The 26414-nt window shown below is 34.4% G+C and overlaps 1 protein-coding gene across 3 annotated transcripts in view; it reads right to left on the bottom strand.

Annotated features, from left to right (window-relative positions):
• Window positions 1–6047: 6047 nt before the first annotated feature.
• The window catches only part of CWC22 (CWC22 spliceosome associated protein homolog), a 54449-nt gene continuing 34082 nt past the window's right edge, over window positions 6048–26414 (bottom strand). For all 3 annotated transcript variants that reach the window (XM_045831040.1, XM_045831061.1, XM_045831050.1), the window contains exons 12-20: window positions 23369–23473; window positions 21996–22077; window positions 18811–18871; window positions 15350–15427; window positions 14536–14688; window positions 12972–13099; window positions 11274–11375; window positions 10969–11183; window positions 6048–6898 (exon numbers count right to left, since the gene is read on the bottom strand). In XM_045831040.1, coding sequence (XP_045686996.1) covers window positions 6312–6898; window positions 10969–11183; window positions 11274–11375; window positions 12972–13099; window positions 14536–14688; window positions 15350–15427; window positions 18811–18871; window positions 21996–22077; window positions 23369–23473 — 1511 coding nt within the window. In that variant the 3' untranslated portion in view covers window positions 6048–6311. The remainder of the gene's footprint in view (window positions 6899–10968; window positions 11184–11273; window positions 11376–12971; window positions 13100–14535; window positions 14689–15349; window positions 15428–18810; window positions 18872–21995; window positions 22078–23368; window positions 23474–26414) is intronic.

Here is a 26414-nt window from a genome sequence, read left to right as displayed (position 1 = left end):
CATTTCAAAAATGAGTTGGTTATAATAAACAGGTACACTGAGAAACCAGAACCTCTATGAGTATGTTATTATATATTATATATATATTTAATATTATATATGATATTAAAACCTACCTCTTAAAATGTTGACTAGCATGTCTCCCCCGGGATGTCCAAATATTTTGTCAAACAAAAAGCATTAGGATGTTGCCGTCCATCACTCTATTAAATGATGGGTTCCTTAATAAAAATAAAAAGCCTCGCCCTCGCACAGACAGGACAGTATAAGTCACTGCTTTACATGAGTGGACACAGTGACGTTCCCAGAACAAGCACTATCACTGCAGGGCATTAAAGAGTACTTTCTAAGTTCTAGGTCTATGGCTGTGGTAATCAACTAGGAACACTTTTGCCTCCAAGGGCATATTTGGCAATGTATGGACACAATGTCTGATCATCAGGACAGACATAGTAGCACTAAAAGGTTGGTGCTACTGGCATCTAGCAGGTAAGGTCAGGGATGCTGCTAAACATTCTGCAATATGGGTGAGTCCCCTACAATGAAGAATTAACTGAACCAAAATGTCAATAGTGCTGAAATGAACACACCCTGGTCTATAGCAAGGTGCAGGCGGAAAGGCAATGTTTAGACACAACTCTTGCCCCTGATAAATGCATCATCTATTTGGGGGAGAATAAGATAAAAAAATAACAGTGAGCTCTCTGTACAATCTGTAAGTGCTAATAACAAGGCTTTCACCACGTGTGCCCTGCATGGCATTAGGTACTATAGGAAGAAAAGCCACTGTTGGGTTCTACACCAGAGCACCCTCTGTATTAGTAGCTAGGTAGACGTGAAAGATTTGAATGATCTGGACAAGCAACCAGGAAAGGATACTTTGTGTAAAGGGTAAGAGGGAGGCAGAAATCCAGAGATGAGAGACAGCAGTGTCTTTTCAGAGCAGTTAAATAACCAGCCTGGCTCCGGCAGGATTCTCACAGTGAAAAACTCAAGAAAAAATGCTTTCACCTGTCACGTGAAATAACATAGCCAAGGGAGTCCTGGCTTTGGTGCGTTTTAGCTAGGCAGGTTGAGAGCTGTAAAACTGGGATTCCTCCTACCTTACAGCTGTTGCTAGAAAAACTAGGTACTTAAAATGCCTGCCACACAGTAGTATTCAAAGGATGGCAGCCCCTAGAACAAATATTAAGAGAGACAGGTTGAAGTTGAACTTTAAAAAACAGGCTGTGGATTTACATTTCTCCTGCATGCTAGAAGAGTCATTGGTCCTCAGTGTGTAAGGGAGTGACTGGAGGAAAATAAACCTTCAGATTAATCTGAGTCTGGGTGGATACTACACCAGTGGTTATTGCACAATTCTTTTGGCTCATCTGAATAGCTAGCGTTTTTTCAAGATACTGTTTTTTCTTCTTCTTAACTTTCTGTCCCCCTCCACCCCGTAAGAATTTAGGCTCCATGAAAAACAAGTCCTCTGTGTGATCACTGCTTTATCCTCAGAACAGTACCTGGCACACAGTAGATGGATCGCTAAACAACTGTCAAAGTCCAGCCACAAAAGAAAAAGGGCCAGAACCATGCGGTCGGTGACAGTTTGGGTGAGAAGATGGAAACATATACCAAAGAGTCCCAAAAGCAATATTGATAGAATTTGGTGATTTCGGGATAGACAAACAGCTTTGAAAACTCAAAAGTGATGGGAAATTGGTGGACTCAGTTCTAGTTAATTTAGAAAACATGCTGATTTGAGCAAAAATAAATTCTATTTTGAATACATTCAGTGCAGAACTAAAACCTGACAGAAATTTTACAGTTTAGCTACAGGAGACTGCTGAGGTTAGCAAAGCGAGGAAGTTTTCTCTAGAAAGATAAAGGGTCTTATGCTTCTAGTATAATAAAGAGCAGAAGTGAAAAAATGATTTTCTTTGTATAACAAATAGTGTCACTTCAAAATTAAGTAGTAGTCTTGGATGGTCTAGACAAACTAGTTCTTTAAAAGCTTATTTACCTGTAGATATAATTTTTTAGACTGTAGAATTTTGGGCTGCTTTACATTAAAAAAAAAAAACATCGTCTACGTTTAAAAATCAGAATGTACATAACAATTTGATTCTTGAATTTCCTTGAAAACCAGGCAGATTTATCAGCATTCAGCCTTCTTTTCTACAGGCACAACCGGATGGAGCTGAGGAACAGTTGCTGCCTTACTGACTCGAACACACTACCCAATTCTAGGGGCCTCATTTGTGTTGGCCACCTGGCCCCGGTGTTTGAGCTTGCATTTCCTGGTCTAGTGGCACTGTGTGTGCTTTAATGACAGTAACAATAAAAATGGTACCTGTAATAATAGCACACTGAGCACTTAGTTCCAGGCCCTGATCTAAGCAAGCCACAGAGATCATTCACTACTTGAGGGACTTACTATTAGTCTACCATTTTACAGACAAGAAAACAGACACGGAAGTTCAAGGACCCGCCCAGAAGTCAACAGCCAGCAAGTGGGATAGGTGAGATAAAAACCCAGTCAAACGTAAATGTGCAGTCAGCCCCCAAATATTCAAATTAAATGGTAATAAATTATTGTGTATGAATCTGAGTCTATTTCTAAAAGCAAGCATCTTTACTTCAGCCACAGACTGCGGCTTTTCTGCAGTGCACCTGTGTACAGACACACATACCCCTGTGTGACTTCGAGGAACTATCTTCTTTCTTCTACCTTGCGTTCTTCTGGCCTAAGTTGAGTTCCATCTCTCTTCAGAAGCCATGGCCTTTGCATGGTGGGGAGGGCGTGTGGTCGTGGTAGAGACCAGTCCTCACTTTAATCTGCAGAAAACATAAAATGCACAGATAGGACTAACTTCAGGAAATATATGTTCTAACTTGAGATATGCAATGTACTCAAAGGTTTTTAAGGATTTAAAAAGAAATGTGTGGGTGGGTATAAATGGAAGTTGTAGAGCGTATCCAAGTCTGAGGGTACACAAGAGATCAGAACAAAAACAGCCAAGAAAACCACTGGGAAGTGTTTCAGTTAGGGTTTGGAAGTGTGTATGTGAAGATGTGTACGTCAAATAAACAGAGCTTTCCTAGAGGTCACCCTGGACACTCTCGGTTCTCTCCTAAATTATCAGTGGGTGTAAAGTTTGCTTGACTGAAGAAACATGCAGTGGAATAAACCTGGAACAGAATGAGAGAATCTGAAAGATCATAAAGAGTATGTGCCTACCTTAAAAAGAGTGAGAATTGGGAGGGAAAAACATCTGGGTTCTAAAAATGTTGATGCTGGAAAGCATAAAAGTATGAGGTAGGCATGAATTAGGAAAAAAACATATCAGTTGAGTCAAGATGCAAACAGCATAAACAAATTATTGAAGAATCAAAACTTTACTCATAACTATCGCAGAGAACCGAAACTTTTTTCTCCCTTTCTGACAGCACACTTGGAAATATGAAAGCATGAAAATCATGGGTGTAAGAAGCGGTTGCCGTGAGCTAAATGAAGATACTCATATACAGCTGGGGAGGCAAGTGATGGAGGATTACTCTTTGTCACAGTGATTCCAGAAAAATCCATTCATTCTCTGAGCCATCTTAATGTCTCCCCCACTTTTTTTTTTTACAAAGTGCTATTTCCAATGGGATGAAACAAAGCAATCCTAATGAGTTGGTCAATGAGCTTGAATTTTCTTCTAAGTCTTTGTTGCATATCGGCAAAAACCCCCACAAAACTAATGTTTACTGAATACCCACTCTGTGCTACATACTATTCCAGGCCTCACTGCATTACTTCACTAAAATTATTACTGCTACTGTGCAGGGTAGTGATAATAAATATAGGGGTAGGCAAAAGTAGATTTATAGTCATTCACATGGAAAGCAGTAAGAATAAACTTCCACATACTCACAGCTATATTATTATTTTACTTCTCATATGCACAATGGTAAACCTACATTTGCCCACTTCTGAATTTTTTTAAAATCCTTACCCAAGGATGTCTTTATTGATTTTTAGGGGTGGGGAGTGGGAGAGAGAGGGTGAGAGTTATCAATTGCCTCCTTATCTGCCCCAACTAGGGATCAAACCCCCAACCTAGGTATATGCCCTGACTAGGTATCGAACCCACAACATTTTGGTGTATGGGATGCTGACACTCCAACTGAGCCAGCTGGCCAGGGGCCCACCTGTACTTTAAAGATGAATGTGAAGGTCAGAGAGGTGAAATAATATGCCCAAGTTCACACACCTGTAGGTGGCAGAGCTGGAACTCAAATACTTACGATCTTTTCTCCATCCTCCAGTTGTGCTTTAGAATGACACTGATCTGGGTGAAAACCTGGCCCAACTACTTGAGGTTTGAGCCCAATTAACCTCTCTGGACTTCAGTTTCCTCTTCTGTAATGTAAGGGGACAATGTCAAATTTCATAGGGTTGTTTTGTAAAAATTAAATCAGTTTACTTATTCATCCATTCAAAGGATGGACCACAGAACAAGGGAAGTACAGAAATGGGGGGGGGGGGGCGGTAACTAATGAAAACAAAGTCAATAGATTTGAAGTTTTGATAACATGAGAAAGAATCCGAGGGTAGCAGTACTAAAGCAGGTAAGCTGGATGGGGAGTGGTCAAAATGTGATGCTTACAGGGGAGCTTTCAGAGGTGATATAGATTGTGAAGTCAACATAAAGGAGGTAACCCCAGGAGTAAGTGGCTAAGGGTGTAGTAGGGATAGAGAAACCTCGGAGGGAAGGAAGTTGAGAAGCTGAAAAAGAATAAGAAGTGTATGCAAAATACCTGGAACTCAGCTGATCCTTTAGAATGCTAATCCTACATTTTTTACAAAGTAAAAAAATAGAAATAGAGGCAACCTGTTTCTTGTCTGCATATTAGAAGGACTGAAGTGAAAAAGCTGCCCAACTGTAGGCCAGCGCATGTGAACACATCACATTTGATCACTGGACGCTGTAGAAATGCGTCACAAAGGCAGAATGGTGCCGTTCTGCACTCTACTGCCTAGTCCCTGTGTCCCCACACAAGTCACTTACACTGAAACACTTCTGCTTGAAGGTAGTTAGGTGTTCTGTTAACTGCTTTTGTTAATAGTAAAAACAGCGAGGAGCAAAAAACCCAGATAAGGAGGATGGGGGCAGGGCAGGAGGGCTGGAGGAGGAGAGGATGCTTCTTTATTAACATGGACTTTATTTTTACTTATATTCAAGCTTTTGAACAACAAAAACAGAAAACATTTTGAATCAAGAGTATGCCTGAAAGTCAGACATGAAGATGGTGGTCCCATTATTCTTGAGCCCAGGCAGGGGGTAAAATGGACTTTATAAACTTTTAAATAAGTGAACAAGCACAAGTAGTCTATTAAGAAGTAGGGTTAAATGTCTGTCGACGATTCTAAAATTTCAGTGGCAATGTTTTATTTAAAAAGTGACAAATAATATGGTCACATAATATTTGGTGAGAGTTACAATGATGGAAACTCTTAAAAATTCTTATAAAAATTGGAATTATTTCAGTTAGGTTGTTCACATTTCTCATGACTGTATGTTTTCCAATTTTGTATTAATGCAAATAAAAAATTAAAAATATAATTCACCAACAATAACTTCAAGGCTGAGAAAAAGCACTAGTCACAAAGAATTTCAATTAAACATTAATTTAGCAGTCCAGAAAGAAGAAACATTACAAATGAGAGAAGTTTTAACTATAAATAATATAGTTGTGTATCTTTTTAAAGATAAAAATACACCCAACTTCACCAAAACATCTGTGAAAAACAATCATATATACCTCTTTTGTTCAAGACAAAATATGAAACTTGAAATAACTGTTCTATTAAAAAAAAAAAGTTGACTCCCAAAAAAGGTTCATAGCATCTCATCCACAAAGCAAAAATGTTACACTGAAAGAGTTCACTTATTTTGGTCTTCAGTTACAAATAAAAAGCCAGTAATAATTAATTATAATAGTTCTATGACAACTGGAAACATTATCATCAGAAAAAAAATTGCCAATGGAAAAAAAATCACTGATTCAGTAAATGTATTTAATCATTTTATTAACAAAATATATGCAAGAATTACATCCCTCTCCAGTGAAACTTTTCTCTTCAAATAATTTTATATGGAGGGCCTTGAAATGTATCAATTATATAAACCATGTTAAAATGAAAACATTTTTTAAATGTACAATACAAACCAGTACTTTATACAAGAATTCTTATGAAGTCCATTAATCAATGTAAAAAATAATTTGTTTGGACTGAATATAAGGCATGTTGAGTTTCTGTAACTTTGTGTACTTAGTTATTTTTTTTGCTTTGTTGGAGACTTTTCTCTTCGTCGGTCCTGATTTCTTTTTGATTCTCTGGGTTGTTCAGAGTATCTGCTAGGTTTTTCCCATCGCCTATCAGCACCATTCTGATACCTATCTTCATCGCTTCTAGAGTCTGAATGTTTTCTATTCTTTTCTCTTGATTTTGATCTGTCTTTTCTTCTAAAATTTTCACTGTCCTTATTTCGGTGTCTATGCTCATTTTCAGAAAAAGAATTTCTTCTTTCTCCTCTCTTCTTTTTGGGATCACCATACTTATTTTCCACATCTAGGTGCATTTCTTGGTCTCTGTCATTTGTGACTCTACTGTAACTATTTCGTTCAGAAGGAACACCTCTGTCTGAAGTGTATTTTGTTACAGGATCTCTCCAATTTGTATCCCTTGAATTTTTATCTCTGAGTTTTTCTGACCTTCTTTCTCTTTCAGTCCTTGTTTCTTGGTGCCTTGGCTCTGGCCTTTTTTCATCTTGTTTCCTATCATTTAGTTGTTGTTTCCTGATCAATTTATCTACTTCTTTACTTCTGGTGTTGCCTTGTCCCTTCTTTCTTGTATCTTTAGCTGCACATGTAAAGTAAAATACAGTTAGCTTTAATTTCATAATTTAACACATTTATTAATATAATGCAGGTTTACTAATTCAGATAAACTGGATTAAACTAACTGAATAACAAGTCTGACAGAACTTTGCACAAAAATTTTAAGAGTATGCAATATGTCAACATTAGTCACCAAAGTACTGTTTTGATCTTTAGATCCAAAACAGTTAACGGAAACTTTTAACTACAGCAAACGTTGTAAAATCCTTTATGAAGTGACTAAAATACATTTCTACTTACAAATTTTATTCAAAAAACAGGAATTCCATGTGCCTTATGTCCTATGAAATATTACGTCAGTTCTGATACATAAGCAAAATACAATGATCACACACACCAGCAACATCACTTCCCACAGGTGGGAGGAAGTGGGACAGCTGGGTTTACTTAACAGCATAAATAGATATACTGCAAATAAAAATTGCTTCCTACAAAACAGCAGTTTTTCTTCCAGCGCTGTTAGAGGATTTTGACTGTACCACCATGAGAAGCCATGGTAAGATATCATCACAGGCTTTATAAGAGCCACTAAGGCTTGATTTCTGAGAAAACCCTTCTTCAAAAAAGGCCTTGAACAATTTAATTTTATTGATGGAATCACAAAGATAAATATTAAAAAATTACAGTGCAATAACTTACCATTTTCAGCTAAAAAACAAATTTAATTGCTTTATTTGTGTTATTTAGTTTAGATATATAAGTCAAAGGTGCTGAAATGATTCATATGTGCACAGAAAAAAGAAAATAAGGTAGAACACTACCTATTCTCATCCTACCTCCACCAACATGTCACTATACCAACTTGTCTTCCCTCTACCAAATGCCTACCCTTGAATAGTCAGTGAGTTTGCCACTAAGGACTTACTTCTCTGTTCCCATCAAGCAGCGCAGCTGAACTGCAGGTACCCAAGCAGAAACCATCTGGCTCTGTGCTAGCTCAACGTCTCTGACACTACTCCACACCGCTCAGTGGTCTGCTGACACTAAAGCCTGTGCCATACAATAATATGCAATCTCCTTTCTCCTTTGGTGTCTACTTTATAATTTTCCAATTTGGAAAGCAGTAATGAATACTGCTTTCATGCTATTTAATTTTTTTATTTAATATTTTATTTATAAAACTGAAAGCTCTCTAATGAAATTGTATGATAAGACAAATGAATTTTGAATCAGCAAAGCCTCCTTATTGCAGCAATTCATGCTGTGTTGTCATCTGTTCTCAAAACAGATCATGAAATAACAAATTCTTCAGAATTAGAAGAGGTGAATGCTAAATGAACAATGCTGGCATATTTCAATTCAAGAAGAAAACTTCCCGTAAGCAAATGGAATCTTGCTCTAATAATATAAAACACTGAGAGTCCTACAGATCTGACTGCCACATAGTATGAAAAACACTTCAAAGTGTAACAACCCAGGGAATAAGAATAAAAAGACCAGGCTTCCAACCTTCTGAGACTACAGGAAAAGGTGCTCCCTCTCTGACATATGCATTAAAAAAGTAATATGCATTTTATATAATTAGATTAGCTCTAATTCTGACTAAAATTCTATAATGAAAGAAAGCAGAGCTGCCCTTGCAGAAAACAACTTAGACTTTTTCAGAAAATGGGACATTTGAAAAAAATCTTTGACTACAGCACTTCCAGTTCCAACTAGAATAGAGAAGGCTGTGAAGACCAGTGTTCTTGTTGAAAAACAACTAGAAATGCTGGACATAAATTTAAATCTTTTACTTAAGGATGATAAAGATCTTGAACAACCTGAGATGCTATAAAGGAAGGCAGTGCTCAGGAAAAGGACAGGGCTCTGTCCAAAGAACACAGGAGTCAACTTCAAGGAACTTCTAATTGCCAAAGCTGAAATGATCTGAACAAACTGAACGATAGTATTGGACTTTAATCCACAGGATAAGATAAACATCCATGTATCCACATTGATAAAATGTATAGTTAAATTATTAAATAAATGAGAGGAAGAAGAACTCTTTCTTATAGAAGAAATTCAATTACAAAATGCAGAAAAAAAGAGAAATAGAAAAAAATCATCATTTAGCAAACACCACAGAAATAAGTGTTCTAGACAAAAACCAAAAATAAATGCTAAAACTAGAGAAGAAAAGTTAAAGAGGAGATTTGCATAGTATCAAATTATCTCCCTGTAAGATCCAGGTTATAGAGAAAAACCTTTCTATCAAGAAATCCAGCAGACATTACCTTAACCAAGTTATCAAAGTTAATGTCACCAATACCTAAGAACACATCACTTCTATGCTCTAGCCAAAAATGCATAAACCCATTCTAATCATGAGAAAATGTCAGGCATGTCTCTATAATGAAGGACATTCTACAAAATAAGTGGCCACAGGACTTCAAGTGTCAAAGCCATTAGGAAAGCCTGAGAGGAACTATGACAGATTGTAGACGACTAAAGAGAAATACAATTAAATGTCTAATAGCATCCTGGAACAAGAAAGAGAACATTAGTGAAATGCAAAATTATTAAGATCTGCTGTTTGGTTAATTGTATTGTTCCAGTGTTAATTTCCAGGTTTTGATATGTGAACTATGTTTATGTAACATGCTAACATTAGGCAAAGTTGGGTGAGGGCTACATGGGAATTCTCTGTACTATGTTTGCAACCTTTTACAATTGGAAAATTAGTTCAAAATAAAAAGTAAAGAAGTAAAGGCATCAGAGAGCTGGCAAAAGAATAAGGACTAGAAGAGTCAAGACTCAAGAAAGCAGAAATGGAGAGAGGTAAACTGACATTCCACAGCCACTTTCTCCTGGCGAGCATCTGCTGATCCCGGCTGCTGCTGAAGCAGAGACCAGCAGAGCTCCGGTGGCCGCAGAGACAAGACTATATGTGACAAAGGATATACATCCAAAATACAGAAAAACTCCCACAAATCAACAGAAAAAAATAATTTAAAAAATTGAGCAAAGACTTGAACAGCCACTTAACAAAAAGAAAATTTCTAAATAATCAATAATAAATAAAATGGTGCTCAACCTCCTTAGTGATCAAGGAAATACAACACAATGCCTTTTCACACTGACCATGGCTAAAATGAAAAGATGGTCAAGGGAAGTGGTAGTGAGGCCAGGCTCTAAGGGGAACTCTCAAACCTGGCTGATGGGGACGTAAGCTGGAATAATCACTTGGCAAATTGTTTGGCAGTATCCTCTAAAGCTAAATATCCATACAACCTAAAACTTAGTAAATCTACCTCTAGGTAATACATGTGTAACAGAAATGCATATGTATCCAGTCCCAAAAGATATGTACAAGAGTATTCATCGAAACATGAATCACATCTAAATTGCCATTAACTAAAAGGAATGTTAAATATACTGAGGTATATTCATGTAGTAGAAAACTACTCAGCAAGTAAAAGAAATGAACTATAAATGCAATAATATGGATGAATTTAACTAAATAATTTTGAAAGACAAGCCAAAGGAGTTCATAGTACACAATTATAATATTAAAACAGACAAAACTAATTTATGGAATTGTGAATCATAATAGCTGCCCTGAGACAGTGCAAAGAAGCGGTGGCAGTAACTGGGAGAGGAAACAAGGAGGACTGCTAAGGAACTGGTCATTCTTTTCTGGGTGCTAGCTGCACAGTGTGTTCTCTCTTCACTGCTGTACACCGATGAGATACGCACTGAGTGTGTGATACATGTCAGTAACCACCATAAAGCTTCCCTATTAAAAGTAAAAACCAAAATTTCTTAAAATACGAACGTCAGGAAAGCACCTATAGACTAGATTACAGACATTATGAATGGTATGAAATATCTTCATTTCTATGAAAAGCTTCCAAAAGGTAATCTCTGCATTGTAAACGTTGCAATTTGCCATAGACTGCAACAGTGACAGACGATCATTTATGTTATTAATTGTGGCTTTTAAACTGAACTCTAAAATAAGAAAAAAGTCAAGTTATTTATTTTTCATTGTAAACATCACCAGCAATACACCGATTAGAAAAGAGCATGATTAATTACAAGTTTTAATACCTGAGGCAGAGCTCTCACTACTGGCGGATGAAGAATCGCTCTCCTCGCTGGAAGACTCTGAACTGCTGTCACTGCTGTCTGAGTCGGAAGCAGAGGAATCGGACCCTGCAGAGGAGGATGCGGATGAGGAAGAAGAGGATTTATCTGGCTCAACTTCTGGTTTCTGCGGCACAATAACCTTTGGTGTATTTTTGAGATGCTCACGTAATTCATCCCTAATTAAAAAATAATGTTAGATTTTGTTTAGGCGGCAATTCTGAGATAATTTTGTAAATTGAAAATAAAATTCTGAAAATAATCCTTACGTTAAACCTCCAAGACCTATAGAAGTAAAAAAGTTGATGGCAAACCGAGTGTTTCTGGGATTATCTCGGGGTAATAACCCTTCAAAGAATGGCTGTAGGGTTCTAAAAGAAAAGAAAAGACAATGAACAAAAGAAAACAGATTGCTTAAAGATGAAATTCTTTGCTTACAGGCAAAGTTCTTATACAGTCACTGTTCAAATTTTCTATGTGCTAGATTAGTAAATAAAATACAACCAAGTAAATGATTTATATAATTTATCAGGTTAGGCTACATGGTATCTAAGTGAAGCGAGTAGGGTCCATTCTGTACTAAACTTGATTTATATAATTATACAACAGAGGTTTTTATAAACTTTTTTATACACATGCCACACACACAAGGAGAATTTATATGTATATAACATATACAAACGTGCATATATCTGAATACATATTCAGAAAGGTAAAAAAAATACTCCTCAGTTGTATGTGTATATATATACATACATATTCACACATACATACATGCACACATGCATGCAAAGACAACACTGTGCAAGACACTGGGGGAGGGGAAAGTAATCAACAAAAGGTAGAAATCATGGTTATTGAATGTACATAATCATTATTTATTAGGAGAGGAACAAAAAAACATTTACAATATAATGTGGTTTTGAGTGGCATAGTGAATGAGTAACCAGCAGAGTCAGAAAAAACTGTTTCATAGAAAAAGGTGACAAGTGATTAAGAATGATTAAGAGTTTGCTGGACAGAACAAGGGAGGGATCTCCAGCTCTGGAAATGGAAATAAAGAGGCAAGAATGAGCCAGACCTGCTTAACAAGCTGGGCAATGCTGGGGTGGTTGGAGTGCAGTTTGCTGGAGTGGGCTTTACTAGGTGAGCCTCGAAAAGTGGGCAGGGACCAAAAAATGAGTTTATAAAGCCAAGGAAAGTGGATGGGGTGGCACAGAGAGAGCATGGAGAACCCAGAACAGACCTTTGGTATACAGTGGAGAGGCAGGCCGAGGAGAAGGTAGGGACTGGGGAGAGTAAGGTAGAATGAATAAAGTGAGGAGCCACAGTGAGGAAGTGGTCAGCTGTGTAAGTGAGGCTGAGAATTCAAGGGGCAGGAGGACTGAGAAAGATTACTTGATTTGTTTGACAGCAGTCACCAAGAGATCTGAAAGGATAACTTTAGCAATGTGAATGGAGTAGAAGCCAATATGAATGGCAATGGGTAACCTGAATAAATAGCAAATAAAGTTGGAATAGAGATTACATAATAGTCCTGAGACAAGACACTAATTCACTGTAATGATTTGAACAATTACATTACATATTCATCTGTATATATTCATAATTGTCCATGACAATAAGAAGTTAATTATCATTCTAAGGCTCAAAATTAGGGTAAAAATGATAATAAAACTATAAATACTCATCACTGAAGAACTCTAATGAGCATACAAAAATAACTTTTTGTGTTTTAAATGAATTAAAAGAGGCATTAATTCTGTGTTTCCTCTACTGAACTGAAACCATCATTAAAAACTGCATGTTGTTCTAAGGCACAGAATATGAGATTCAGAGTAGTAACTAATGAAGAAAAGTCATGGTTGCTTAACTCTTGCTTTAGAACGAAGGGTGGACAAGTCCCTAAAATTGAAGGAAAACCCCATAGGACAGTAAGAATGAAAATTGCTTAATAATAAACTTACTCATCCTTTAATCTTGCATTAAGTTTAGGAAGCCCCATGTATTCACACAGTTCTTGGAAAAATATTTTAACAAAAATTCTACTGGAGGACGTAGTGGTTTCTTCACTCAGCTTCACACATTCAAGAACCTGAAAATTAAAATTAAAGAAGATAGTATTTGTTCAAAAGGTAAGACAAAGTGACCAATATTTGTAACTCAAAGTTCCTCTTGAAATTATGATTTAGTCTCATCTTCAGTCAGAATTATCTCTGAATATCTTCCCTTGTGCTGATACATATTGTACTATTTCTTGGCAAGTTTAAGAGTACTTCTCTGTGCTAATTTTAAAAATGTTAAGGTGCTACAGAAATAGAGTTCATACTCTTTTTGAGTAATGTGCTTTTTATAGCAGGGATATATTGTCTTGAGTATATAATGTTGAAGTAAAGATTATGAGCTCCTAAGCCTCACTTATCAAAATGTGGGTATATGAGGGTTTGAAGCAGAATGCCATTTGCTATAGTTTTGTTTAGCACATACAATACACCATTAAAGGTAAAGGCAGAAAGAGTGGGGGCTTCTCCTGAATACTAAGACTGAGGATTAGACACTGAAGCTCAAAGAAAGATGTTTTACAATCAATACAAATAAAAGCAACCTCCAGTTTGTGGAGTTATGTGTTTCAGGAGCCCTTTTGCTTCAATGGTTTAAAACTTTAATTTCATGTTCCCAAAAAGGGAAAAAAATAAGAAAAAAACTATGATTTGGCTCCTGGGTTAGCTTACAAACTACCTATTAATACAGCTGAGCATACTTAGTACTTAAAATATAACAAAAATCTATCCAATGCTTGTAAGCTCAATGATGTTGCTTCATTCTTCCATTAAACCCAGGTATTCTATAATGTGATCCTCTTCTTTCTTTCCTCCTGGATGCTATTTCTTTCTATTGGTGGCTAAATAAATGGTTGTTGAATGAACAGTAGTTGTATAATAAATGCCAGCTTAATGAATGCATTTCAAATTCTAGCCCAGCGTGCATTTCCTCATTAAGAACACCTTTCCTTGTTCTGCCTGTGCTAAGAACTCCTCCCTATCACTGAACCAAATTCAATACTGGCTGAAAAGAACACATCCTACTAGGACAAACATTTCTCTCATGTTCTAACTAGAGGAAGCATTGACAATCCCTTAGGAAACAAACAGCAACTCAGCAATAAATTACTACCAAACCGTGGTGTACATTAACATGAGTGTCCACATATGTGTACAGAGATAAAAATCTATAATAATTTCCATGAAAAAAACTCATAGTCATTGCTATTAGAAAGCACCATGATGTTTGAACTGCTAGTATCATCTAGAATGGTATTTCTTACTCTCACATAGTTATGCACTTAGCTTTTTGATACCATGTTACATGAACATAACATCACAGATAGCTACTATAGTAAAAGATTGCCACATCTATTTCATTTTAAAGTATATTTCCTATGAAAGAAAAGTGTGCCTATATTATACCTAATACAAATCTGAGAATAAGAGGATTAGGAAAAAGTGTAAACATTGACCTCCATCTACTTACACTCCATGGAAGTGAATCAGTGTATAGAAGATGAGCAAACATCTTAGCAACATTCCTCAATTTGTTTGTTTCCAAACGATGGATGGTATCATACTGTTCTTTAAATATACTCTCAAAGGATTCCATGTACTCTTTCTTCAGCATGCAAAATCGCTAATAAGTAAAAAAATTGCTAATAAGTAAAATGAATGTCAGTACCATAAAAAAATTGAATATCAATACCATTATGAGTATATTAAATCCTTCTAAATTTACTGAATCAACAACAAGTATCTTCTACATCGTTCTTGTGGTGCTATATGATAGGATGCTCAAAAAAGAAATTAATATATTATGCTTATCTATCTGGAATTTATAAGATACAATAAAATTATATAGAGCATAACACAAATTATACAAATCATATACATCTGCATACTATACAAATATATTTCTCTGTAGGTAGAGTTTGGATTTAAGTAATTATTTTAGCTTATGCTCTATTTGTGCTGCCTAAACATGCACTTGAATTAAGAAGCTGCTTTCAGATTTCAGAAAGACAGTATTCAATTGTCCTCTTTGGAAATTTTTTACAAAGCATGTAGAATTTCAAAAAGTTCTGGAAGAGTGATATGCAATGGTAAAGGACTACAAAAATGAAGAAGGAAGTTACACAGAGTGGGAAACCTGAGGAAGCAAAGAACAGTTTACTTTTAGCAAAGACATGATATTAGTCCAGACCAAAAAGCAGATATATTAATTCACAATATTCATGTTAAAAATTCCTTCAGTGAGTCCATTTAATTCCAACAAGAAAAACGAGGCTGGAACTCACCCCAGCTAATAAGCCAAAAAATTTTTCATATGTTCTTTGTTGAGCACAGCAGTCAAGTATCATGTTGCAGAGTTCTTTCTATTTGGAAAAAAATTACAGCAATGATTCAAAATATAATAAATACATGTCATATGATTATATATCAATATATAGACGGCCTGAAATTTAAGGAAATTTTTTAAAACACAAAACTTCTAAGACTTTGTGAACTTTATTGATTAGAAAAAATTTTTTAAAAAATCCATGCTAAGAGTAGTTTTTAAAAGCCTTCAGTCTGGCTGACAGTTTCCATATATCATTCATGCTAATTAGATTGATTATCAAATTTAACCTAAATTTAGATTGCTTCTAAATTTATATAAGTATAAACCACTTTAAGAGAACCTAGTATGTGAAACAGACACATCAAAAAGAGATTAAATAAATGGTATTTTGGAGAGACTCCATACAGACCTCTTTTAAATATAGGTCACCAATATGATATTTTACCAATACATTTAACAATTCAGTATATATACCTTCAGTTATGAACCTTAAATAATAATTTAAACTCAATTATTAGGAAATATACATATATAGTTAGCAAAGAAAATGTAGAACACGATGAGTCTTTACAGAAGTGTAAATAAGCACAAGCTTCAATATCAACTTAAATGACACTCTGGTTGATAAAGAAAAAATATATTTAAAAGAACAAAGAAAAAGATCTCTGTGGCCAAATTTTCTAGGCTCAAAATAAATGTTATGCATATAGATCTGTCTATAGCTTAATCTATACAAATAGATGGAATGATTTCTTAACTGCTTATAATATATTGTCTAATCAGCTATTTGTATTCCTTGAAAACTCCTGTGTGAAAATTTATTAAACTAATAAATCCAGGAATAAATGTGGAATTAGATAATAGCTGATTTATAATTAACAAATATTGTTTATTAATCTCTAAAGTAATCCTAATGAAAGATTTATTGATTATAGCAATTTCATAGATGAAAAAACTCAGGCAACATGGATAAATAAATGGAGATAAAATAAAAAAGACCTACATTTATTCTGACCACTGCTGTAAAATTGACTAAATATCTTTTTCTACAAAACACTTCTTACTGAAAAGTTTAAAATTATTTTTTCCAAATATAGTAACTGCAATGTATTTGCTTTCTGTAAACAGAAACTAACTTATAAAATATAATGTATACTCAGTTCATTTTTGCTTTTATTCAACTTATCTTTATATTTTTAATTAGTAATTTTGACATTTTGTCATGTTTAGTAACACAGGATGCAACCTAGGTTAATATTGTGAACACTTAAAAATTTAGGTCAATACATATTTACTGCATATATTTATCTGTAAGGGAGAGGACAGGGACCCTGGAAAAGCACAGAACAGATACTGTAACTGTACTGCCAGGGATGGGAGCCTGCAGCCACACGTAGTTATTTATATTTAAATTACTTACTCTTACATAAAGGTAAAATTTTAGTTCCTCAGTCACACTAGACACATTTTAAGTACTCAAAGCCCATATGTGAGTAGCGGCTACTATACTGGACAGTGTAAAATATGAATTATTTCCATCACTGCAGAAAGTTATTTTGGACAGTACTGTTCTAGAAGTTGATAATCTACTTATAAAACAAGCTCCTCAAAGGCCTCACTTCACAATATAGGGTAATTTTTAGATGTTTTGATACTGCTAGATTATTATTTTTTAAAAGACTGGTTGCAAGTTACCTCAAGTAAATGTTTATCAATGTGTAAGTTTTGAAAAGATGTACTTTGTCAAAATTTAATGTAGTATTAAAAATTTAGAATGAGGCTTTTCTGACTTCTGCTTTATTATGTTAATTTTTTATATTAATAGGCATTGTCAGCTTTTCTACTAACGTATTTTACAATAAGAGTTAATCAATTAATCAGGTAGTAAACAGTGTAATAAGGTAATATGCTGATAGTATTGCTAATAAAGTCAGCACTGCTTACAAAACAAATGACTTTCTTCCCTGGACCAAATGCAATTACAAGCACTATTCCCTGTGGCTTATAATAACTACATATTTTAACATTTTAATTAAATATTATAGCTGTTTTAGACGAGTCTTTTAAGTACATAAAAAAGATACACTAAGACACTCTTCCAAATGTTATAAAAATACATGAGGTTAATTCTAATATTATCCTCTAGATTAATATTAATAAAATTTATAATGACTTCATTATATTCCTCAAATAATGCAGCAAGATCATATAGTAATTTCAGTTTCAATTACAATTTTAAAGGTTAATTCACAAATTTATTTCCTTCCAATGACAACACATCAAGTGCACCTAGAGTACAAACAGTACACTATTATTAATATACTAGTAAAGGCAAAGGACTTACAGCTAATAATAACTTAGCTCAGATAGTCAAACTCTTTTGTAACAATGAGAAACCAATAAATAGCCTATTAGACTCCAGCATCTGTGCTGGTTCTAGCACATGTAAAGCAAGCTTAAAAAAACAAAACAAAACACCAAAAAACAAAAGCCTTGACTTAGGTTACAAGGACCTAAAGTCTAGGTGGACTGGGAGTAACATACACAAGAACACAACTTAAAAATATACACAAGATAATCTATTTAATATAGTCTTTATTTTCCTTGGCGTAAGAGTTCTATGATGCTTTGAATAGTGAAGTATGCATATACTGAGTTATGATACTACGAGTGCTATGGGCTAAAAAAGGTCTAATGTGCACTTGGTAAATTGCTGAATGCCTGACACCTTGCCTGACATAGTATATGTTGAATCACTTTCACGAATTTAAAAAAATGATGGATTCTTCATACCCAATTAAACAATGTAACACTATGTATGATGTTCTTTATAATTTCTACCCCAAAATAGTGCTTTAGTCTGCAAAGTAGATGGACCAGGTAATTCATTAAAGAACAAATTTCCTATTGTGTTTAAGCCACAATTTGATTTACAGGCAACCAGTCAGAAATTTATGTACAGTGTGGCGATTCAGAGAGCGTCCTTTTCCCACATTCTTTTCAAGCAGCCAATTTAATTCACTGGTAAAAAAACCCCTGCTCTTACCAAACATTCATTGTACTTAAAATATCTTTCATATGCTTCACCTAAGAAAATTACTGAACTCAATGTGAACTCGATTCAGGAATAATGTTAATATATGTGCACTTTTTGTACAATGTTCAAACCCTCATTCTTTTGATAACAGTAATATAAAATAATTACCCACTAAAACAGCAAATATAGAACTCACCAGGACTCCTAAGTTTTCAGTTATTTTGTGTTATTTTAAACTTTGATTCATTGTAAATTCTAGAAAATCTACATTTAAATAATATTTAGTACTAAGCTATTATTTCAATTCATGAAACCTATTAACTGTCCTAAATATTTTCATAACCAATATATTTCTGAACAGGAAAAAAGTATTAACTTACTGTTTGACTTTCAGGAAACTCCATTTTCAGCAGTTTGTGAGCACATTCTTCAAAATCTAAACTGTAGAGAAACAATGCTCACAACAGTTATGTTAAAAACTTGCAGCACAGTTAATTTAGACTATTCTTTTATGTACAAGAATCTTACTTTAATAGTGTTTTAAATACTTTTTAAATTATAGTTTCATATTATTATATTATGTACATGAAAACAACATAGCTCTTTACAATGAAGGCAGTACTACAATATGGATGGACCTTAAATTATCCTAAGAGAAAAAGGACAGACACATAAGAACACATATACTATGATTCCATTTATATAAACTGTCCTGAGTAGGAAATCCATAGACATAGCAAGTAAGCTTAAATTTTTATTACACTACTAAAGGATTTCTACTTCTTTCTAATCCAAGTCAGCAAGTGGTAAAAGACATTCCAGGAGCCCAACGTGACATGCAGCGCTTAAGCTCCATTTTTACAAGTTACCTTAATTTATAACCAAACACAGGGCTTCTACATTTTATAAAAACTAAGTATAAAAATAACAAACCACCAAAAGCACTTCCAAGTAAAACTGTTTTTACCAAACATTCATTGCATTTAAAATATCTTTCATGTGCTTTACCTAAGAAAATTACCGAACTCAAAGTGAACTTGATTCAGGAATAATGTTAATATATTTGTACTTTTTGTACAATGTTCAAACACTCACTCTTTTGATAACAGTAGTATAAAATAATTACCCACTAAAACATGATTATGAATTTAGTTTTAGAGTTCATCTGCATTTCTCAGCTTCTGTTACTTATTTGGTTTCATAAGAACAGGGTAAAAATCCTGCATGATACAATGTAATATAATTTTTTAAAAAACTAAAATGAAAAATAAATTATTTTAGGAAAATATATTTATCAGGAAAGTGCTTTTAACAGATAACATTAAACTGTATTTAGCACTAAGATTAAATAGTAAAGTATAGTTAACAAACTTCAATAACAATAGCAAAACAGATTTAAAAAGATGTGACTTTTTTCCTAATGTATTATTTCTAAAATCTGTCTATCCATTTGTCCATTAAAGATAATACCATGGGCACAGTACTACATATTCTACAGAGTTTTTCCCCACCTAGTATTGTATCAGACCACCCGCCCGTATCAATAACAAGACTCCATTAGCTTAACTTTCAATGATGACATAAACTGGATATTTTGATTATTTGTGTGGAACAGTAATTGTCTCCTTTTTTTTTTTTTGCACTGAACAATTCTGTATATAATTCTCTGTCATTATGTATTTAAGAAATATAATAATGGAAAAGAAGGGTCAAATGGAATAGATACTAAGACGTTGATTCATGTTACTGAAAGGCTTCTGTAAAGAGTCTATTAATTTAAATTCCCACTAATATTGTTTATGTGTGTCTGGTCAAAATCATCATTAGTACTGAGTATTGCTGCTTTAATGAAATAAACCACTTCAGTTGCTTTAATGAATGATAACAGCACATTAGTGATATGACTAATAACTAATATTTTTTGTTTTATAGCCCATTATATAAATCTCCCAACCATACCCTTTAATACCTTTTATCAGTCTTTGGGTCTTTCCTAAAATTTGTATGAGGTTTTAAGTACATTAACTTTTGTCATATATAAATTATCTTTAGTAGGCAAGAACTCAACAAATATCAGTACAAAAGGCAGTAGTTACTGTGACGGGTACTACTGCATAATAGTGGCTGTCACTGTGTCTTAATGCTTTAATTTTCAAGTCTTCTGTGTGATTCAGACATTATTAAGGTTAGGTCGACTTAAAAAAAAGTTGCTTTTTAAATAATTATTCAAAGAGATCCACTGTAACTCTTCAAAGTAATGGCAATATTAAAACAATAAATCTGCCCTGGCTGGCATAGCTCAGTGGATTGAGCACGGGCTGCGAACCAAAGTGTTGCAGGTTTGATTCCCAGTCAGGGTAAATGCCTGGGTTGCAGGCCAGGACCCTCAGCAACCGCACATTGATGTTTCTCTCTCTCTCTCTCTTTCTTCCTCCCTTTCCTCTCTAAAAATAAATAAATAAAATCTTTAAAAAATAAAAAAATAATAAAATAAAAAACAATAAGTCTGTTGTTACAACTTATTACTGTTGCATGTCTAAAAAAGGATATACACATGAAAGCTCAAACTCTAAGAATAGTAGTTTATAACAAATATTTCTCACCTTCCACTTTAATCATGCATGAAAAAAATATTTATTGGTTTTTCTTTCATGTGAAAGGCAAAGCAATAGGTAAGGATGAACAAAAAGATTTCTAACCAATGTTTGCTGTTTAACTTTTCTTTCTGAAGATGAATCTAAGCCAAAAAATTTTCACACAGACTGAAAACAAGATGACTCCTACTTATGAATCATTACTGCTATTACATCATACTAAATGAAAATATTCAAAACCTAGTAACAAAGAAAAACAGAGAAAACATTCCTCCTCCAGTATAAAATGTAAACACTGTGACCACTAAATCAACAGTCGGATTCACAAAACAACAGATGTAATAAACATTTAACATTTTCATTTACTTTTCCTGAAAACCTAACTCATAGCCTTCAAAGGGAATAGGTTTTATTTTCAGGACATAATAGTAATTCTTTTCAGGACATGATAGTAGTTCTTCGTTAACATTGCTCCAAAGGGTCCTAAAAACCTTCCTAAGTCTAATTTCTATTTTCCTTTATGTACATTTCCATCTGTACCACAAGTCAGTGTCTGAAAGTTAAAGTAACAGTGCTTCTCTCCTTAGAACTACAATTAGAAAACAAATTAGAAAATAGTACAATATTAAATTTCCACTACACAATTAAATAATGTGCTAGCTCTGTAATACAGAGTTGTTTTCTGGTTCTTATTAGTGATATGTAACTATAAGAAATGGTATGGCTAAAACAACAAAAAATGCCAATCATTTAATTATGCAACACAGACCTTCCAAGTAAGTAAAGATAATTTGCTTCTGAAGCAAAGAACCAACAGTGGGGATCTATCAGCTTGGGTTTGGGATAAAGGCAGAGAGGCAGGTAGTTTGAGAATCTCTGTAACTGTTATTGAGTTTTCTGTCATCAGATTCTAAAAACCCCATTTCCTTCACATTTGCTATCAAAAGAATCAACTGAACTAGTTATCTTACCTTGACTGAATAGCAAGATAAATTGTACGGCGAAATGAGACTAGATTAATTTCTGTCTTGTCATGAATAGTCACCTTTTGTCCTAAAAGAAACATAATAAGTTATACAACTACAAAAACAAATGTGAAGAACTGGACATGTATTTCTACATAATAATTTTCTAAATAATAGGATCTATGAGTTTGATAACAATATTCTTTTCTACAGTGTAAACTAATTTTTACAGAATTCAAAGTAACCATTTCAAGTCTTCTGCATATTTTAAAGTACTTTAATAAGTTTGTTAGCTCAGAGAAGTCCAGAACCAAGCCAGGGAAACTATTTTTGTTTCTGTGTTACCTGCTCATTTACTTTAAAAAGGTGCACTTATGATGTTGTTAGGCAAAATATTATTTCTAAAGCTCTGAATAGTTTCTTCTTTATTTAGAAAAACTGTAACTTATGGGTAGAAATATAGTTTCAGAGAACAATGAGATTATCATGACAAGTTGGATGGATCCAATAAAAATATGTTCACTTGTTAAAATTTTCTCTTATCTAATGCATAAAAACTTTCCTGTTAAATATTTAATCAGTTTATTTGAACAGTATTTTCCCATGAAACAAAGAAATTCTAAGGTGAAATATAGTACATGAATAGTAAGGTGTTTTAAGTAAGAAAAACAATGGAAAAATTAAAGTTATTTTATAAAATATATCATAGAAGAGCAATTATACTCTAAGACAGAACTAAAAAAAATACATTATTCCCTAAAAGGGAAAGATATATTTTTAACATTTTCAAATACATAATACAAGTAAATAGTGACCAGTACAGACATGTTCTGATATTTAGGCTGAGACTCAACCAAAGTAGTGAGCTCATTTTTCTGTGAAATATAATGTAATCAAAGGTGAAAAGGAAGAACTTTGTGCCTACTTTTATATAAATATATATTCTGGCTTCCCCTGTCTATTTTGCCAAAATGAACAGCAAATATCTAGTCATTCTCATCTGTCACATTAATGCCAGGGTTACATAAATTATATGCACTGAATATGAATGTACCTTTTTCATAGTTTATAATCAAAGACATAAGATGTCAAATTTAAATTATGCTGATGTTAAAAATGAACTTCCTTGTTGAATACTTCTAGGCCAAGGTTTTCAGCCCTGGCAGTAATGCCATTTTAAGCTGAATAATACTTTGTTGTGAGGTGTACAGTCTTGTGACTTGCAGGATATTTAATAGCATTCTTAGCCTTCACCTAGGAGGTACAGTAGCAACCCTCCCAGTCCCACAGATTGAGAACCACTGTTTTATAGAATTACATTAGAATTAAATTAATTTCAAAGTATTTTACAGTATTATTTAAATAAGCTATAATTTTACCTTCTTCATCTTCTTCTCCCTCTTCCTCTTCTTCTTCCTCCTCCTCTTCACTACTTTCAGCATCTTGGTCTGTGTTTGAGTCACTATCTCCTTCATCAAGAATTTCTAAAAGAACAAAGTAAAATTAGGAAAATATTAACAAGCAAATGATACCCATGCAATTCATTCTGTGAAGATAATTCTCATTTCACTGAAATTCAAAATGGCCCAACAGTTTACCACCGATCACTCAGGCCTCCTGGTACTGCCTTGGCGGTCAGAGAGCATTGTAATTAAATTGACTAGCCAGAGCCATGTATCATTCTTCTGACAGACAAAAAGTGACCATGAAATAAGGAAGGGATGAAAGTTTCCAAAAGAGCATGAGTATACTGGAGTCAAAATATTCTTAGTTTATCATCAGAAAGAAGAGTCTGTTTACAAAGGCTTGATATAGACAATAAGAATTAAGGCTAAGAATGTTTATTGAAAGAGAAAAAGAGAAAAGAAACAACTGCATAATTTAGCATTCATTTTAAATAAATACCAATGAGATCTTTATTAAAATGTATACCTATTAAATAGAACATTACACTCAATCCACTTTTACTTCTATATGTAAAACAGAAGCCAAAGTTTAAAAGCATTTAAGAAAACTGGTAAGATGAGCACTTCATTGGATTACCACTTCTTAAAATACAACTCACACTCAAAACTGGGTGAATATAGTGAAGTAAATAAGAGACTATATAAGGCCAGTCATCATATTAATAGTAAACAATGAAAACTGAAATTGTATTTTGTCAAATGGTGTGTGCTCTATTAGTCTGATAAGAGATTTTACCTAATACTTCATTTTTTTCCATTTCTATTATAAACAAAATTTTTAATAAAATGTTGAGGGCCAATTCATTTTTAGGAAATTTTTAATGCCTTTGTATTTACTAAGCAGTATAAACCAGGAGTCACATACAATCCTTAATGTTAGCAGAGAATGTCATACTATGAGGAATAAATCATTTACCAACAGTCACTCAGCCCATAGCTGACATATAAACCTCCTTAAGAATATTTCTAACAAATGCGACTTCAAGAAATAATCTGGGAGGTTACAGCCAAGATGGAAGCATAGGTACAAACACTTTGCTTCCTTACACAACTAAAAGAAGGATAACAAACAATTTAAAAACAATAAACAACCAGAACTGCCAGGAAATCAAACTACATGGAACTCTGACAACCAAGGAGTAAAAGAAACATTCATGCAGACCCATAGGAGGGGAGGAGATGGACAGCAGGGCAAAGAGGACCCAGCAAGGCAACAGACCATGTGGGTGAAGAGGGGCTGGCTGAACAGGAAACTTCTAGTTATAAAATCCTGGGAGGGTTATAAAGGTGGGAGAAAATCCCAGTCTCGTAGGAGTTCCTTGGAAAGTGGGCTAGAGCGGAACAAAAAAGTTGCATTGTTCCTTCTCTGATCCCTCCCCCACAGACAGCACCACAAGGCAGCAAAGAAAGTTGCCCTATCCTGGTGAATACCTAAGGCCCTGCCCCCTTACAACATAACAGGTGTGCCCAGACAAAGAAATATGTCCCAAATGAAAGAACAGATCAAAACTCCAGAAAAAAGAGCTGAGCGACAAGGAGAAAAACAACCTATCTGATACAGATTTCAAACCACTAGTAATCAGGATGCTCACAGATTTGATTGAGTTCGGTTACAAAATGAATGAAGAAATGAAGACTACAGAAAGTGAAGTAAAGGAAAATATACAGAGAACCAAAAGTGAAGGGAAAGAAACCTGGACTCAAAACAATGATTTGGAACAAAAGGAAGAAACAAACATCCAACTGGAACAGAATGAGGAAACAAAAATTCAAAAATTAAGAAGAGACTTAGGCATCTCTGGAACAACTTAAGAGCTCTAATATCCAAACAATAGGGGTGCCAGAAGGAGAAGAGGAAGAGTATTAATTGAAAATTTATTTGAACAATCAATGAAGGAGAACTTCCCCAATCTGGTGAAGGAAACAGACTTCCAGGAAGCCCACAGAGTCCCAAAGAAATTGGATCCAAGGAGGAACACACCAAGACACATCATAATCACATTACCCAAGATTAAAGAAAAGGAGAGGATCTTGAAAGTAGCAAGAGAAAAGGAGACAATTACCTATAAAGGAGTTCCCATTAGACTATTAGCTGATTTCTCAAAAGAAACCTTGCAGGCAAGAAGGGGCTAGAAGTATCTGAGGTCAGAAAAGGCAAGGACCTACACCAAGATGACTCTATCCAGCAAAGCTATCATTTAGAATCAGAGGGCAGATAAAGTGCTTCCCAGATAAGGTCAACTTAAAGGAGTCCATCATCACCAAGCCCTGGGACTTATCTAAGAAAAAGAAGTTAAAAAACTATGAACAGTAAAATGACAGCAAACTCACAACCATCAATAACTGAACCTAAAAAACAAAAACTAAGCAAACACCTAGAACAGGAACAGAGTCAAAGAAATGGAGATTGCATGGAGGGTTGTCAGTGGGGATGGAGAAGGATAATGGGGTGGAAAAGGTACAAGGAATAAGAAGCACAATTGGTGGGCATAAAATAGACAGGGGGAGGTTAAGAATAGTATGGGAAATGAAGAAGCCAGAGAACTTCTATGTATGACCCATGGATGTGAACTAAGTGAGGGGGGAATTCTGGTGGGAGGAGGTTGCAGGGCAGAGGGGGTATAAAGGAGAGAAAATTATTGGGATGACTGTAATAGCATAATCAATAAAATATATTTCAACATAAATATAAAAAGAAAAAATAACCTGAAGTGTCTGGTTTATTATTACATAACATGGTTTAGACAGACTTTTAGAAAAGGAAACTATTTAGTATTCAATAGTAGGAAGACAGGCACCCCTGCTGTTTTCCCAAATGCTGTCAGACCTAAAACACAAATACACTTGAGTCACTCTCAGGTGCTAATTACTAAAGCTGTGCCCACTTCCTGCTGTGGCCATTTTTTTTAATGCCAGCTCTAGAACAATTTTATGAAAGAATGAAGGTCAAATGAATTGT

Source organism: Phyllostomus hastatus, unplaced genomic scaffold (assembly GCF_019186645.2).
Source record: "Phyllostomus hastatus isolate PE091 unplaced genomic scaffold, TTU_PhHast_1.1 phas_contig_1, whole genome shotgun sequence".
In the NCBI taxonomy this organism is placed as follows: Eukaryota; Metazoa; Chordata; class Mammalia; order Chiroptera; family Phyllostomidae; genus Phyllostomus; species Phyllostomus hastatus.
Note: the sequence above shows the minus strand (reverse complement) of the source record. Positions and strands in the feature narration are given on the sequence as shown.